The sequence below is a fragment of the Microtus oregoni genome, unplaced genomic scaffold (genome assembly GCF_018167655.1).
Source record: "Microtus oregoni isolate MIOR12 unplaced genomic scaffold, Mior012 000009F_ref0000495, whole genome shotgun sequence".
NCBI classification, from domain to species: domain Eukaryota; kingdom Metazoa; phylum Chordata; class Mammalia; order Rodentia; family Cricetidae; genus Microtus; species Microtus oregoni.
This window is the reverse complement of record NW_024543068.1, coordinates 25,917,530-25,934,851: the sequence shown is the minus strand read 5'-3', so window position 1 is coordinate 25,934,851 and position 17,322 is coordinate 25,917,530. Positions and strand designations below refer to the sequence as shown.

The following is a 17,322-nucleotide window of genomic DNA, read 5'->3' as shown; positions in this document are numbered from 1 at the left end:
GAATCAGTTCAGGAAACCTATGTAGAATGGCAATTGTAACTAGTCTTGTGCTGACTGAGAGCAGATCTTAACTACACACCAAAAAATAATAGGTATGTGAAGCAATGCATTGGTTAATCCATTCTGTAGGGTATACATATATCACAACATTGAATACTATGTAAAAGCATATCCATTAAAGTAAGAAAAAATGTTGAGAGAGCAAACATAAATGCGTGTAGTGGAGCGAGCTCCTCTAAGGGACCTCTGAAGGGCCCATTTGTCCTGAGATTATGAGTCCTGTGAAAGATTGTGTTGGTGCTCTGTTAGCGCTGTGAAGAGTGATAACGGTTGACACACAGCCACAGGTTGCAGTGATAAGCCGGCGGTGCTGATGTGAGCAAGTCCTGTTGGAAAGTGGCTGATTGTGGCTCACTGGGGGCCGAATTTGACTATCTCAAGTGTCTTTTCTCTTCCCTTTTACAGGTTAAAATTCTCTGTCATGAGTTGCTGGTCCAGGTGTGTGACCTGCTCAGGTTAAAGGACTGTCACCTCTTTGGTCTCAGTGTTATACAAAGTAAGTCTCAGTTTGTTCTCTGTCAGCCAAGTATGCCCGAGGAAATGACATTGTAAACCCTAAAGCCACCATGCTGTGTAACCTGATTGTCAGATACCCATCAACTAATCTTCATTCTTAATCTGGTATTTATTTTCCAATATCAGCATGATGTACTTTTTATATGAGTCGGGATTTTTATTATATTTATTACATTTTGAACTTAATAGCGATTCCTTTTTAGGAATCTAGATGCTCATATATCTGTTCCCTATTTTGTTTTGTTTTAGCGAACCAAGTTTGATTTTTGTTTAGTTTTCTTGTACACAGACCAGCTGTAGCTGGGAGGAAAGTAGATGTTCTTGTCAGTTATCATTACGATCTCTAATAACTGTAAGTGATAATGGCTTGTAGCATCACAAAAATGTTGAGCTCAGTAAGACTGCCTTTCTTCTGTTTAGATTCCTGGTTAGCAATGTAACAGATGATTCATTGAATTTTATTTTCTGGTTTTCTTTGTGCTCTTCTCTTTTTCTGGTCAGGCTGTGTGACTTTGAAACACAGTCATTTTCTTCCTCCATTACATGAAAAATTTGATTTCATAGACGCATTGCCCGTCTCGTGTGCTTTACTTAGCTCTAGGCTCTTGGGACCACCTGCATCCGATTGATAAAAGCTGTCCCATGTCGGTTTGTATCTGGAAATTCCTCTGTGTTAGTTTTCTGAATTCCAGAGTCTTTTAGCATCTCTGCTCATCTTTTTCAAGGAGATTTACTTGTATTTAATTATGCTTTCTATGTTTATGTGGATATTTACTTGAATCAGTTTAAATCTAAACTGATTATGTTAGCTTGAGAAGCTGGACTGCGCTGTGAATATTCACATCTGCCGAGTTCGAGAACGTACTGTGGTCAGCAGATAAAGCCAGCTCCCTTCCTCTGAATGGGAACTGTGCTCAGTTGTCTAGGAACATGGGATGGAGACTACAGAGGGCCCTAGGCTAAGCTCCATCCATAACTGTGTCTGTGCAGACCGCCGTCATCTTTCTAGGAAGGGTCTAAACAGTGCTTCTCAACCTTCCTAGTACTGTGACCCTTTAATACAGTTCCTCATGTTTGGTGACCCCAATCATAAAATTATTTGGTTGCTACTTCATAACTGTGATTTTGCTATTGTTAATGAATTTTAATGTAAGTATCTGTGTTTTCTGATGGTCTTAGGCAGCCCCCTGTGAAAGGGTTGTTAGACCCCCAAAGGGGTCGCAGCCCATGGGTTGAGAACCACTGGTCTAAAAGCAATAAGATGCCTTACAGACTCCAAGCGGCTCTTCCTGTGGTCTCCTCAAGGCTAATTCTTCCTTTTGCACCTGCGGCCAGACTGTTGATCTCTGTGGTTCAACAAGTCGGTCCAAGGAAACCAGTTCCTAGCTTCCTTCCATATCCAAGGGGAGTGTTTGAGATGCTCTATAGAAGAGAATTTGCAGTGTAGTGAAAGCGTCGGAACCTCAGCCGGGTGACCAGGTTCTGATTCTGGCTCTACCGCTGGCTAGCAGCGAACCTGCAGACAGGCCACCAGGCTTCCTCATTGTCAGGTTGTTTCACATCAGATAGAAATTGGAAGTGTGCTTGAGAATTTGTCTCACAGGTTTTGTTTGATTGGTATGGTTTTGGACTCCCAGCCCAGTTGAGCAGGGAGTCTAGAGAGTTCCAGAAAGCCAGGCACCTGCAGGCACAGCTTCCCCACTGTCAGCCCCAACCCTGGTGTGGTGACCAGTGAACCCACCCCGAGTCCATCATCTGTCTCCGGGTTCACTCGGGTGTTTGTATCCCACGGCTTTACATGGATGTATGGCATGTGGTCACGGTGTGCAGGATGACTGTCACTGCCCCAAGCCACTCACACCATTGTGGATTCTCAGCTGAAATTCTCCTTGTCCGTTGAGTAGTTGGAAAGAATTTAATTCTCAAGTAATTCAGACACTGGCATTTTCAAATCCAGCCATTCCAGCACTCTTCTCGAAAGCTGTCCAAGGGGGAATCTGAGCACGAGGAACCCTAATGTCATCCCAGTTCTGCAACTTTCATTTTAAAATAATTTCGAACTTCCAGCAATGTAAGAAGATGATAGAGATGTCCTCAGGTGTTAACACCAGAGTGCATGTCTTCTCCATCTGTGATCTACCTGTTTCCCATCTTTCCAACATCTCTTACATAACCGTGGTGGGAACTTCATTGTCAGGAAGTCTGCACACTGATGCCGAGGGGCCTGGAAATGGCCATCGTAGTCCAGGGACTATGGTAGCCTGGCTCAGGTCTGTTCTTCAGCCATTCTATCACCCCTCCTTGGGATCTTTGCTTTTTCTTTTAAGAGAAGAGACAAGTTACTTTGTGTAATATCTTTTGATTTGATTTGGTTCATGTTTCTTCATGATTAATTCAGGTTATGCCTGATTTGGGTGGGAATATCAGATAAATGATAACAAGCCCATCTCAGTATACAGTATCATGAGACACACAATAGTTACTTATGCTTTAATGGTGATATTAGCTTTTGGCAAAAATTTCTCCACATGCGTTCCTTGATATTCATGAGCTCATATTAACCCTTATTATAATCTAGTTCCATGAGATTCTTCCTACCCCTTCTTCTTTCCCTTGGACAGTGTGAAACCTGGGTTATTGCTCAGGCATTTAGGACTGTGCCATAAAGGATGCTGCAGAGGCACAGCTACTAGGGCAGGTTATAGGGAGGGGACACCCATCTGCTCTCATTGGATACCAGTTTCCCTGTGTTCAGATACCCAGAGTTTTTAAGCCAGACAGAGCTGGTCACACTGTCAAGTGATAGACACATAAAGATAATTTTAAAATATGCATGTGCTCATGAACTCAGAGACTCTGGCAGCATACACGGGGCCTGTGCAAATAAATCTAAGCCAAATGGAGTCTCAGCCCCAAGAGGGGGAAGTGGTTCCCATGCCTAACCAAGAAGCATCTCTAATTAACAACCACTCACAGAGGAAAAATGAGTTTGTCCTGTGGAGTCTCACTGGGGAAACAACCCACACTCAAGGGCAGGCCCCATGTCTGGCAGTAGATGGCCAGTACAAAACAAACTCAGTACACAAAACGGACACTTTTTTGCAAACATTTTGTCTCCTAGTGCTTTGTTTGGGCCTTTTTTTTTTTTTTAATCTTTACTGGCCTTTTGCTTGTATCTTACAGTTTCTGATTTTGTATTTTTATAGATTATGTGTCTGTATTTCTTTTGTTTTTTCTTTGTTTTGTTTTTAAATGTTTTGGTTTGCTTTATTTGCCTGCTTGTTTCCTAAAGAGAGAAGGCATGGAGTTGGCTGAGAGGGGAAATGGGGAGGATGTGGAAGGGAATGGGAGAAAGGAAACCATGATCTGAATATATTGTCTAAAAAATTATTTTCGACAATATATAAAATGAAAATATGCATGAGCTATGAGGCAAGGTGGCAGCACTCACTGACCTGCTAATTGGGTTAAGCAGCACCTCCTGTCTTTCCTCTTTGGGGTGTCTCATCCCTTCTTTCATGTTAAGAGGACTGAAGAGCCCATTTGTAGCCAGAGTAGCATAACTGTCCTAATGGCATCTTCCAGCTTGTTTTTTACACTCACTCATCTCTCATAAGTTCCAGTGGGCATATTTTCTGTTCACTCTAACAGCAAGTCACCTCCTCGAGGGATTGTTTGGTGTTAACTCTTGGTTTTTGCAGAGCTTTTCTGATAGGATAGATCCCAAAGGCAGAGCCAGTAGTGGTTTGTCATTCTGGCAAGCTGTGCTCTGGCGTGGGAACACGGAAAATGGATGTTTTTAAAGCCAGCTCTTCACAAAGCAGGTGTCATGCCCACTCTTGGAAGTGAGCTATCATCAATGTTTAGTGTCTCACAGAGGTTGGTCTGGTGCTGCCGCTGGATCAGTGTTTTGCATTTATGAGAAGCGTGTTCTGTACACCGAACCAAAGTGTGTTTTCTAAGATGCATGTCCACGGGAGTGGGTGCTGGATGCTGTCTGCAGATTCTGGAAGCTAAGCACAGGGAGAGTTAGAAGCCCCAGTTCTTCTGAGCATTACATGTTCTAGAATCTTGAGTTCTGTGTTGCAGAAGCAAGAGAATTCATAACCTCATTAATGTCTAGCTAATACACCTTGGATTTTTTTGTGTCTTGAGTTTTCCTGGTTCACATTTTATTCATAGATCATGAGGCTGTATTTATTGAACTGTCACTTTGCATATTTTTTCTTTGAAACAGATTTTTTTCTCTTTAGCATCTTGTCTTTTTTTTTTTTTAATGTGCAGATAATGAACACGTATATATGGAGTTGTCACAAAAGCTTTATAAGTATTGTCCAAAAGAATGGAAAAAAGAGGCCAGCAAGGTACGACAATACGAAGTCACTTGGGTGAGATTGCATTTATGCGCAAACTTCTTTTTATTCTTTAAAGCTGTTTATTTTAGCTGTCACGTTAGGAAAAGTCTTAAGCAGCAACTTCTCCAGTGGAGAATGAGGAAAGGAAATGACTTCTAGGTGCTGAAACGTCTTGTGGCTCAGGTGTGAATACCTGACAGCGTAAACTACCTATTGGTAGTAATGTTTTAGTAATCTTGGGGAATGTCTGGGGTGAAAAGCATGAGAAAGTATTTGCTTTTCTCCTGTGACAGTGTTGTCAAAACTTGCTGGAGTCTTTAGTAATTTTAAATTTGCCTTCTTAGAGTTCTTGCATTCAGGCCTTTGTGGTTTTACTGTGCTGGCGTCTTTATGTAGTAAACATCAGTTCCATCTGAGCGAGGGAGCAGGCACAGGGGGGCTGTGTGGTTTCCCCATCACCCTGGTGAGTCAGGAATGAAATCGCACTTCTAATCCAGATTCTCCCGTAGCAGTGTAGGATTCTTGGGCTGCACTGGAAGGCGGACTTCAAAGCCAGCCACAGAGTAAAACACTCCAACGTTTAAGTAAACAAGCAGCATATTAGAATGTGGCGTGTGGAATGCTGAGGGAACAAGAGAGCACTTGTAATAGGGAGCAAATGGTCACCACAGGGGACAGAGCTGGGCCAGAAGCCGGATCTCAGCTAGAAATTTCCATGGTGTTTATTTTTATCTTCCCTTATGTTCCCATTGGCATCACCACGGATGAGAATCCAAAGAAGGAGGGTGCCCTGTTTCGCCTTGTAACTTTCTGGTTGGATGTGGACCTGGTGTCTGCATGGGACAACAGTGCCTACTACAAGCTCCACATTCCAAGCATATAAAACCTCTCTGTGCAGGGGAATGTGCTTTGCGAGCGATGCCAGTGTGATTGCCTTTGAGGCCCATGGTGGAGGTAACTACACACAGCTCACTGCCCATGTCTCCGTCTTAGGGCATCGACCAGTTCGGGCCTCCCATGATCATCCATTTCCGGGTGCAGTACTATGTGGAGAATGGAAAACTGATCAGGTATGAAGATGAAGCAGTCGTGAGCCTGGGCCTTGGTCTCCTCCACAGCACGCTTCCCTGATACACACCGGATACATCATGGTGTTCTTTGCTTTCTTCTCCCGCTGGGAGAAGTCTACAACAGCAGCAGTCTGTTCGCTTGCTTGTCTTTGCACATTCGTGTGTTCTCGGTGCCTAAACACAGGGTACATTTGTTGCCGAACAAGTGTTTGTGGGCTAAGTAAATCATAGACTAAAGGTGACAATGTTAATATCACTGGCTCACATTTCCACTCACAGTCCCCAAGAAGGAACTGTCACTGTTGTAAAGAGACTCGTTAAATATGAGTCTGTTCTTATTTGTTTGTTTGTTTTGGTTGTTTTGGGGTGTTTGTTTGTTTGTTTTGAGATACGGTTTTTCTGAATAGCCCTGGCTGTCCTAGAACTCACTATGTAGACCAGGTTGGCCTCAAACTCACAGAGATCCACCTGCCTCTGATTCCTGAGTGCTGGGATTAAAGGCATGTGGCAATTATATTCTTTTCCAGGCGGGACAGGGCCTCAAACTCTCAAGCCACTGAGTTTTAGGGGTCACTTGGTTTTCACTTGAGGTCTTATTTGCACTCTTAGCCAGTGGTTCAGAAGCTAAGAGCGAACCTCGAGGCGCTTCCTGTGGAATTCGAGGGTACACTCTGAGGGGCGGGGAACAGGGTTCTTCTTCTCAGAGGTGGATGTGTGATCTGCACCATGATGTGAGTCAGAATTTACTGGTTCTGAATCTCTTTCTTTGGTGTGGGATTCAATGTTAGAGAACGTGAAGAGATCGCATATTTGGCCGACAGAAACCACAAGAAATAAGAACTTGTCTTCCTTTACCTTGAAGGATGCTGGGCCAATGTAATGTGAAAAATTAGCACTTAATTTTTTCCTGTTATTATCAGCTGCAAAGGAAGAGTAAGAGGTACTAATACCCAGACTGTTTCTAGAGACTAGAAACCTCACTGGTTTGCCTGTTGTGTGATGTGCTCACCCACTTTACGTGGTTATATGGAATGCCCTGCAAGGAAGGAAAACAAAGTGCTTGGCCACTAGTAAACCCCACAGGGCTAACGAATGTTAACCCTTGACTTCTGTGTGCCCCTACCCCCACTATTAACCCCAAAGAGGGGAGGAGAAAGACCACAGACCCAAATCATCCTGACCAAATTAATTAAAGCAAGCTTTTTTATCCATCTACACGGGCTGCCTTCCCTAAGTCGGAGTTTGAGGGGTCAGCATTGGATGTGAGGAAGACAAGGCTTCTGTAGCTCAGGGTAGGGGGTTTCCAGATGGGGGATTTGCAGGCAAAATAGGCGGGGTTACAGGAGCAGAACATAAGCACAGCAAGTGAGTCCTGACGGCCACCTGAAACAATAACATGGTTGTCATGACAACAGGTAGTCATAGCGAGGTAGTCATAGATGGCCCTGCAACCTTTTGAAACAAAGGGAGGGGAGTAAGTTGGTTATAAACAACTTTTTAGAACAAAGACATGATTGCCATTCCTGGAACAGGCAACACAGAACCATTTGTAGTTAAGGTTACAGGTGGGGTATAACCCACCCCATCCCTGAGAAATAGAGGTTTAATCATAAACAGGAATAAACCTAGTTTGTCCTCACTAGAAGATGGAGGCAGGCTGGGTTCTCAGCACCCTACCGACAGCATGTAACCGGTGTCATCAAAGGCAACACCGAAAGGTGCCCTGTCTGTGGGAAGGAATGCCATGGATGCTTCCTTTCCAAGCTCTGTATTCTTAGCCTTGGTCTTAGTTAAAATAGACCATTATGCTCTGTTACCTGCCGATGAGCCATGACCTCAGGAAAACAGTCTGAAGTAGGGAGAGTAGTGACCTCGCTGAGAGCATGCATGTCTGTGATGGTTTCCCTTAATTGCAAAGCTATCCAGGAGCATTTCCGTAGAGCTGACTAGCTGTCCTGTGACCCACCCACCCCTGCCACCACTCCAGCCAGCGCTTTCTACTCATCTCAGCCGAGACTGAGTTTATTTCTGGCTCGAGTGGATTACAGAACGGGCACTGTTGGTATTTCCTCTTGGGGGAAGCATCATGGTTGTCATGACGTGCCTGGGAAAACACTCTGTAAGACGGCATCCTCTTCCTGTAACACAGGGCAGGTATAAGGGAAGCTCTGGTCCATTCTTCCTCAGCCACAGGAGAGAAACAGACCACTAGTGTGTGGTGTTCGCCGACAAGCATTCTAAAGAGCTGTAGAGCCTTTGGAGCAATCCAAAGAGCATCTGTCAGGCTCTTCCCATCGAGTGGTGTGCACAACGTTGATGTGCAGGGAAAGAATAAACATTGAGCAGACTGCCAATGCCCAGCTTCCAGCATGGCCACTCTGTGTTCTGTGACATCCTTGCCTTACTGGAGTGGAATTCCTCAGACTTCCCTTTCTTTGAACAAATCAAAGGCTGTGGGCCTTAGAGTGTGTTTTGGCATCTGGGCCTTCTGACTCCTGCAGCCTCCTGAGGTGGTGATCTGGTCCCAGCTTGGGCCTTCCGCCCTTGGTGACGTGGGTACGGGGAAGAGAAGCCAAGGACGTCTGCCGGCAGATGCAGAGTGAGATTTGGGTTCTGTTGACATGTTTGTGCTGTTTTCCTGTGTTCTAGTGACCGCATAGCGCGGTATTATTACTACTGGCACCTGAGGAAACAAGTCCTGCACTCTCAGTGCGTGCTCAGAGAGGAGGCCTACTTCCTGCTGGCGGCCTTCGCGCTCCAGGCTGATCTCGGGAACTTCAAAAGGAATAAGCACCGTGAAAAGTACTTTGAGCCGGAGGCTTACTTCCCGGCATGGGTAGGTACTGTCTGGATTCCCCGTCCACCCATTCAGGTACACCACCTTCTTTGAGAGATGAACCTGCGGGTTCTGGGGACAGTGAAACTGCTCACGATGCCCAAGTACAGGAGCTTGGTATACTGCAGGTCTTTCCCAGTCTGCTCATAGCTGAGGAGGCTCACCGGCCAGCCTAGATGCTGGGGACCGCAAGTGTCCACAGTCCCGTCGGATGTGCGTGGTGGTGGCACTCAGGATCCTCCTGCTGACATGCATTTTCTCCCTTTGAGGAAAAAAATGGTGGCTTCTCAAGAGATGAGGTCATTCACAGTTTTAATGGGCTGAGAAAAGAATCTAAATAAACTTTTGGCTCTGCCCTCTGTGTCCTTCCCTGCCAGGCAAGGAGCCACCCTCTTCTGTCAGTGAAAAGGTAGATGTAGGTCAGCAGGCTCCCTAGCCTGTTGGGTTGCCGTTCTTCCCGCAGGCCACCCTGGCCCTCTCTTCCGAGTCCTCCGCTCTGGCTCTAGCTCACTCTCCCGCAGTAGATAGTGTTCACAGAACAGTGGGTCACCTGCGTCCACAAAGCAGAGCCGCCTGGCTTGCTTCCTGTCTCGGGAGAGCTTGAAAAAGCTAAAGATAGGCCAAGTGTTTTTGATTTTTCCAGCTTCTTCCTTCCAGTGTGCATACCTTGGTCCACTTCCGCCTGCCCGCTTCCACTCAGCTGTACACATTGCTGATTTGGCAGACACTTTTCTCTTTCTGCGGAGTTTTTCTACTGCACATGGCAGTTGGCCATTTACACCAGGGAGATTTCATCCTGACCACTGCTTTTCATTACTACTGTCACAATATGCAGGTGACCCCTCAATATGTTTACACAGTACTGTTACATAGCCGTGCAGTCCTAAGTACCGCAAACTCAGAGCACCCATAATGCTCCTTTCCCCAGCTCCACAGACGTAGCCGACCTTCATATTTCTGGTATAGAGTGCTGAACATTGCCATTGACCCGGTTGCCCCAAACCTGGCTGGCATCACGTGGGCTCTGCTTGGTGCTCGGCTTCTTCCGTGTCCCACCCAGCAACAGCAGCATGCTCTGACGTCACCTGCCACCCTGTTTAGTCCCGAATCTTCTTGTTACTGTTATTCCCCATCCATGTCCATTGCATCCCCTCCCTTCAGCTGTCCCTCCATTTGAGTCCCAGATCTCAGCGCACCGGGTGGCGCTATCCTTGCTTCTGTGTTCCCCAGCTTGTACCTGAGAGAATCAAGCCTGTAGCAACTCCCCAGTTCCCTGTGGTGGGAAGTCCCTGTTCCCAAATGTCAAAACTCCAAGATCTGGCTCCCACTGCCCCTCCAGCTCTTCTTAGCTGCTTGTCCTGCCCCTTAAACTATGTGTTCTAATGTCACCCAGCTAGTGACTTACCTGAATGTCTGCCTGGCATCACCCAGCCAGTGACTTACCTGTATGTTGGCATCATTACTGTGATGTTTCATACCTTGGGCCTCTCATCTTTTTGTTTGTTTGTTTGCTTGCTTGCTTGCTTGCTTGACTGGTTGGCTGGTGGTTTTGTGTTTTGTGACAGGCTTTCACTGTGTGACCTGGCTTTCCTGGACCTCTCCATGTAAACCAGGCTGGTTTGGCACTCACTGAAATCCTCCTGCCTCTTCCTCCTGAGTGCTGGCATTAAAAACCTGTCCACACAGCACCACACCCAGCAGTGGCCTCTCTCCTTTAGCATTTGAATTCTTTATGAAATATCCAAAGTGAGAAGCAAACACCATATCTGAAAAGCCACATTAAAGCTAGAAACTCAGGAGTATTTTCACTCCTGTTTGAAGCCCTTCCTTTTGCTCACGTTGCCACCACCTTTCCATGTGAAATCAGGTAGGGCGTTCTCTGCATCTGTTAGCCTGCAGCTGCTGGGTCCTGTGTGCCTTCGACACCATCAGAATCTGAGCCTCAACAAATCACAATGAACACTGAGTTGAAACAGTTTCCTCACGCATTTTTAAGTAGAGTTCCTGGCCTTTTGTGTGAAAATCAAAAGTGTTCCAAAGAACCCTGCCTGTTCCTTTACTTTCCCCAGACGCATGTTTACAGTCTCGTGTTCCGTGTGTGTGTGTGTATGTGTGTGTGTGTGTGTGTGTGTGTGTGTGTGTGTGTGACCGTGGGAGTGAGCGGGAGCCAGAGCCTGCAGATGTTCTGATGTAGGCATTTTTTATGGTACCCACCATTTTGGGAGTATAATCCATGAAGTGTATGAAGTTACACCAGATTGCATGGGATTTTTTTTCCCCACTTTGGTGATTGTTAAAACAAAGAGAAACTGTTTTTCCCATTGGGATTTTTCTTCTACCAAATGGACTTGTGGCTCATAATGTTAGCCAGTTCCAAGTAGTGTAACAAGACAGTGGAAAGGGGATAAAATTAGAGTTTTCTAATAGAAATCAGCCAGTTTATGTGGCCTGTTTTAGCTCCTCATCCTTTTGCCGTTTGTGGGGGCCGGTGTTCCAACAGGTTGTTTCCAAGAGGGGGAAGGAGTACATCCTGAAGCACATTCCGAACATGCACAAAGACCAGTTTGCACTGACGGCCTCCGAGGCGCATCTGAAATACATCAAAGAGGCCGTCCGACTGGACGACGTTGCCATCCATTACTACAGGCTGTACAAGGTAGGAGTCTGAGGCCCCGCCCCTGGGATGAGCTCGCCTGAGCACTGCACAGCTGTAGAAAGAGCTTCTCTTGGCTTGCCCTTGGCTTCCACAGGTCAGGCCAGAGGCCATCTTGATCCAGCCTAGAAGCAAGATGGAGGATGCCTTAAATGTTTGTAACTGTGCCTTAACAGATGGCTGTAGATCGGGAATCTGCCTCTTTGGTGCTTAATCTGTAGTTGTTTTTAATGCCCTTTGTTTATATTATTTATTATTTTATATGCATTAATGTTTAGCTGGCATGTAAGTCTGTGGGAGGGTGTTGGGTCCTGAAGTTACAGACAGTTGTGAGCTGGCTTGTGGGTGTTGGTGTAATGGTAAAAATAAAACGGCCCCATCCCCCTAGAGGCAGCAGTGGGCAGCAGGCCATGAGGGACAGTGGGTCCCAGGCAGGGAGCTGCAAGGTGGGTGAGAGCTTGAGGAGTTGCAGCAGGTGAGAGGCAGAGGTGTGCAAAGAGAGTGGGTATTTATTTAGTGGGTTATGGAGAGAAAGGGAAAGGGGAGAAGGGGGAAGGGGGGAAAGAAGAGAAGAGAAGCCGCCTCTTTGGAAGAAAGATGGAAAAGGAAGGAGCTCAGTCTGGAAGCTGAAGGAAGATCAGCTTGCCTCTGTGGACAGGGGTGTGGGAGTGGGCCGAGCTTGTCTCTTAAAGGGACAGGACAGATCATTACAGTTGGGAGTTGAACCCAAGACCTCCAAAAGAGGAGTCTCGGTGCTCTTAACCACTGAGCCATCTCTGCAGCCCCTAATCCGTAATTCTTTTTTTGCTTTGAAGAGTAACCCTTGCAACCCACTTGGTGGATTTTATTTAGCCTTTATTCGCCTCCGCTGAGGTCCTTTAATTGCAGGACTGTCCCCACAGCAGCCAGTGCAGACAGAGCATGGTATTCCTCGTTGTTTCGTTCAGTCCCCCACCACTCTGCAAGAAGTGTGTGCTCATTTTATAGGCCAGGAAACTTGAGGCTTAAGGAAGCTAAATAATTCACTAAGGCTGCAAAACCAAGCAGCAGACTGGATTCAGCGGGCTCCTCAATGACAGTGTGTTGAAGTCAAGCACTGCCGCGCTCCGGTGCCTTAGTCTCCTTTGCAGCCCGTGTATCCCTAGCCCTGTTTTTCTTTCTGATATGGACCACACAGTCACAGAGCATTGTGGGGAGGAGTGCTCTGCTGTGTACACACTCCTGCCGGGCTTCAGCATCTTATTGTCTTCCCTCCCTGCCCCCCACTCATCTTCCCTATCCTTACAAGTGCTATTCTTTGACTAGAACTGGATTCTAAGTACTCAAGTTGTTTTTATAAGCCCAATGGGATGAAGTTGTTAAAATATGATCAGTAGGTCTTAACTGTGAGGTTGAACACAGTTTGGCTCTTTACTGTGTGACCCTAGGCAAGCATTTAACATCTTTGTGCTGCAGATTTCCCATGGCTTAAAGGATCACTAGAACATACCTACCCCTTAGGACTGCAGTCTAAAAGAATTGATGAGGGAACCATGTTTAAAACAATGTCTGTCACATGTCAAACATTATGTTCAGCAAGCTATTTCATTGATATGTTTGCTGTCCCTACCACATCCTTTGTGATGAGATCAGTATAACTGAACCATTGTGTGTGTGCCCGCACACGGAGGAGGGTGTTTGGTCGTATTGCTGGGTAGTCTTCCCACCTGCTTGCAGACCTCAGCACAATCCCCCTCCTTAGCTCTGGCTCTCAGAGGTAACACCTCACCATCCTAGCGAGGCCCATAGAGTTAGTTCCCTACGATCTAAGTTCCTAAAGGACTGACTCGCTTTTCCTAAGAGGCATCTTTGTGACATCCCGTTTTACACGAGACAATTCCAGTAAGTGTCATCTGGGACAATCTGTTCATATTTTGAAGTGCATTAGAGATACAAATGATATATTGGACAGACTGTGGTCCTGGAATGAGGTATCAGGTAGAGGCCCTGGGGATCCTGGGCAGCTGTACTGGTCACGGGCCATCTGTCGAGTAAGAACGACTCTATTGCCTGTGAAGGCCATGCAGTAACGGGCTTGAAATAGCAAGGTGCGACACCTGTGACATTAGCAAGTGTTTAGAAATTGACCATTGCTTTTTGTCCTATTTGCTGGGGAAATTTGCTAGTTTAAAGAAGCTTGATAAGAAATTAGTCTTTCAGTAAAATTGATATATACAACTTAATCTTTTGACGATGCGTGGGGGCAATTTGCTTAGTATATGGTTCTACCTTGTGTAGAAAATGCCTTGCCTGCTTTAAAAAGAGACTCACCAGAGCCGTAACTGAAGAGGGTGAAGGAGATACTACTACCTGATAGACACCTCCCGTCTGGAAAGTTCAAATGGCAGCCATTAAATCTGCTTCATCAGACGGGGAGCATTCTGAAGGTTTGGTGCCTGTTTTCTCCATGCACTCCTCAGGCATGCACACAGTATTGCTTTGGACCCAATCTTATTTCAGAAGCACGGGCACAGCCTGGGGAGGGAAACCGACCTGAGGTTGTGTGCTGCTGGAGCAGGCCCTGTTGAGCCTGACCCTGCAGGTGCCTTTCTTGACATAAAAATTGTTTAGCTGGGAAGAAGTAATCCAACCTAGTAACAGGTCAGCTTTTTCTCTCTATTCAGGCAAGAACGTAATTTCTACTACTTCTTCCTGTGTTCCTGAGAAAACTGGCCTTAAGCGTAATAAAGATCTAGGGGCTGAGGAGATGGCTTAGTTATTTGGAGTACTTGCTGCTCTTTCAGAGGACCTGGATTAGATGCCCACCACCCATACAGTGCCTCACAAGCATCTGTAACGTCAGTTCCAGGCATCCAACACCCATCCACATCCAGCATCCAGCCCACAGCACATGCGCACACACAGGCAAAATATACATGTAAAATAAATCTAAAAATAATTTTAAACTTGAAGATTTGATAATATTCATTATTGTTTTTGAGATAGCTTGTAAAGAAAATATTCAACTTTTAAAGCTTCATGGCTTACTCATTACATATAAGTCCTTAAAGATTTGCCCAATCTGAGCACATTTTTAAATTGTAGTATTGTTTTTCTTATAGTTAAAATGGCTTCAGTTTTACAGTTTCTGTACATACACACTTAATAGTAGAGTGTGCATCAGCACATATCTGCAGATGAACAATATAAATCTTCTGTGGGTGAGCCGTGTTTTGTCACTTGTCTCTCCTTTTGGCTTCAGGGATAGGGAGCTGGGAGACTTACCCGATTTGAAACCTATAAACCTGTGAAATCCGTCTTATACCATAGCTAGACCCCTGAATCAATAGTGTGGTGTCCAACAGTAAGTGAGCATAGAGTGGAAGGAGACAGTCATCAAAAGTGGGAAGGCAGCAGGAAACGCCTGGCGTCCAAGTTCTTGGTGACATTAGTATTTAGAATAGTCTCAGAAGTAGAAGCTGCCTATACAGTGCTGAACACTAAGACCTGGAAACCTAAGGAGTCGGAAATAAAGAGAATAATTGGTTTAATAAATACTCAAAATTTTAAGTCTTGCAGGAAACCAAGGATGTGAACGATTTGAGCAGTTATTTTTTTTTTTTTTTTTTTTTTTGGTTTTTCGAGACAGGGTTTCTCTGTCGCTTTGAAGCCTGTCCTGGAACTCCCTTTGTAGACCAGGCTGGCCTCGAACTCACAGAGATCCGCCTGCCTCTGCCTCCCGAGTGCTGGGATTATAGGCGTGCGCCACCACCGCCCGGCTCGAGCGGTTATTTTAAGAAAACAAAAAACGTAATTCTGAAAAGTATCTTTTTGTTTCTTCATTACTCAGTTGTTTATTATACAAGGAAAAACGGTTTTTCATAAAATTTTGTTCCCCCAGGATAAAAGGGAAGTTGAAGCTTCACTGGCCCTGGGGTTGACCATGCGGGGAATACAGATTTTTCAGGTTTGTAAAGGGGAGGGGGAGGAGTATCAAATGGTGGTGAGCGGGTCTTACTACAGGGAATGCTGTGCCAACCTGCCAGGCTCAGCCTTTGTCTCCTGTGTGTCGGCACAGAGGTGGATGGAAGTCATGGATGGAACGGCTCCACCCCACTTAAGAGAAAATGCAGGGCAGAAGACGGGCCCAGTCTCCAGAGCCTCACTATCCAAACTTTGCTCCTCGGGTCTTCCCGATGATTCTGTGTCTTTTACGGTTTTCTGATACACGATGTCCCATAGTCTCCCTTCTGCTGGTGGGAGCTTTAGCTTTATATCAGGAACTACTGGGAGGAAGTAGCTCTCTTAGAAGAAGATAGAAAGTTGTCTTATCTTTGATCCAGGAAAATATCCGGAAGTCTCATTCCCTTGGTTGGGGTTGCCCAGTCTCTGAGTCTTTTGGACTTCCTATTTAAATTTGGGGATAAGACCAAAGGGGAAATTGCCTAGGACCAGTGACTGCAGTCCACAGAAGCAGATCATTTCAATTACGGTCTGCCTTTCTCCATACAGGGTTGAGGACTCTTTCAGGTTTTAATTACTGAATCCTTGTTTACTATGAGATGAGTCAGCAGCTGTAGGATGTCTGTCGTTTCCTCTTAACTCCTCACGTGCCGACATTCTTTTCCCGCAGAATCTAGAAGAAGAGAAACAATTGCTGTACGATTTCCCCTGGACGAATGTCGGGAAGTTGGTATTTGTGGTAAGTAGAAAGTAACTAAGAAAAAGCGGTGGAAAGGAGAAAAAGAAGAATGGTTGTTTTTGAGAATCTGAGGGTTTCATTTTGAAAAATATTGTGTCCAAGAGTCAGGTTTTTTTAAAATGGGGTCAGGAATGGTTGGTTGTTTTGTTTTCTTTTCAATCTAAGCTAAGTGGGTGAAATGACTCCGCATGGAGGGCTCGTGGCCAAACTTAACAACCTGAGTTGACTCCTTGGGATCCACCAGGTGGAAGGAGAGGGCCTGACCCTACAGGCTGTCCTCTCACCGGCCCCAGAAACACTCAGTGGCTTGTGCCCCTCACAACATACACAAAATAAGTGTTTAAGCGGTTTTTCAAAAGTGAAAAAGCTGAGAGCAATTTGCTTTCTCAAGTATTCTCATAACCAAAGTTACTTATGTCAGAAGCAAATCAGAACCAAAGAATTTCATCTGTGAGTCCAGTTCCTGCCACACCACCGTGAGTAACTGGACTGCAGGGAGGAAGTGAAGAAGAAAATAGAAGTTGTCCGCCACATGGAGTTGTATTTCAAACTCCACAGTAGAGGAGTTGTCGGCACGTGGAGTAAATGGCTCAGCGTGTAGACGGACTATTGGCCTAGGAAGTTCAGAATATAACGTAAAACTGACAAGGTGTTTCCATGAATGCCAGACCCTGTAACCTCCACCATTTCCAATGATCTGCCATAAGCAGTGGGGGAGCAGTAAGGACTGACATGGGGTCTATGAGAACAAAGTCTCGACTCTTCATGGTGACCCTCTCTACCAGCCATGTTCACTGTGTGGTAGCGTTCTAAGAATTACAAGAATTACCGTCATGTGTGTCTATATGGAGGTCACAAATATCCATAATCCTCCTGAGTTCTGGAGCAATCGAGAAAAGTAGACCAGAAAACGTTGTAAAAGATGTGTAGACATGTATTCCTTTCTGCCGACCAGAAGGCCTGAGCAGACAGGGCCATCTTACCTGGTTGGAGCAGAACCCTGGCCCGCACAGCTCTGCCTGTCAGTTCTGACTCTGCATTGCCTGGATTCCTTGAGCACCGACTTCTCTGGCCTCACTCACACTAAGTAGAGCTTGCTCTGCCCCCTCCTCGCTGTGCTCTCATGGTCTGACCATGACCCCTGGAACTCC

At 45.8% G+C, this 17,322-nt stretch overlaps 1 protein-coding gene across 3 annotated transcripts in view; it reads left to right on the top strand.

The window, feature by feature from the left end:
• The window catches only part of Frmd6 (FERM domain containing 6), a 66,650-nt gene that overhangs the window by 38,027 nt on the left and 11,301 nt on the right, over nucleotides 1–17,322 (top strand). For 2 of the 3 annotated variants that reach the window (XM_041658433.1, XM_041658432.1), the window contains exons 3-9: nucleotides 466–556; nucleotides 4,861–4,964; nucleotides 5,925–6,001; nucleotides 8,651–8,837; nucleotides 11,338–11,493; nucleotides 15,371–15,436; nucleotides 16,103–16,171. In XM_041658433.1, coding sequence (XP_041514367.1) covers nucleotides 466–556; nucleotides 4,861–4,964; nucleotides 5,925–6,001; nucleotides 8,651–8,837; nucleotides 11,338–11,493; nucleotides 15,371–15,436; nucleotides 16,103–16,171 — 750 coding nt within the window. The remainder of the gene's footprint in view (nucleotides 1–465; nucleotides 557–4,860; nucleotides 4,965–5,924; nucleotides 6,002–8,650; nucleotides 8,838–11,337; nucleotides 11,494–15,370; nucleotides 15,437–16,102; nucleotides 16,172–17,322) is intronic. The other variant, XM_041658434.1, reaches the window with a different exon arrangement.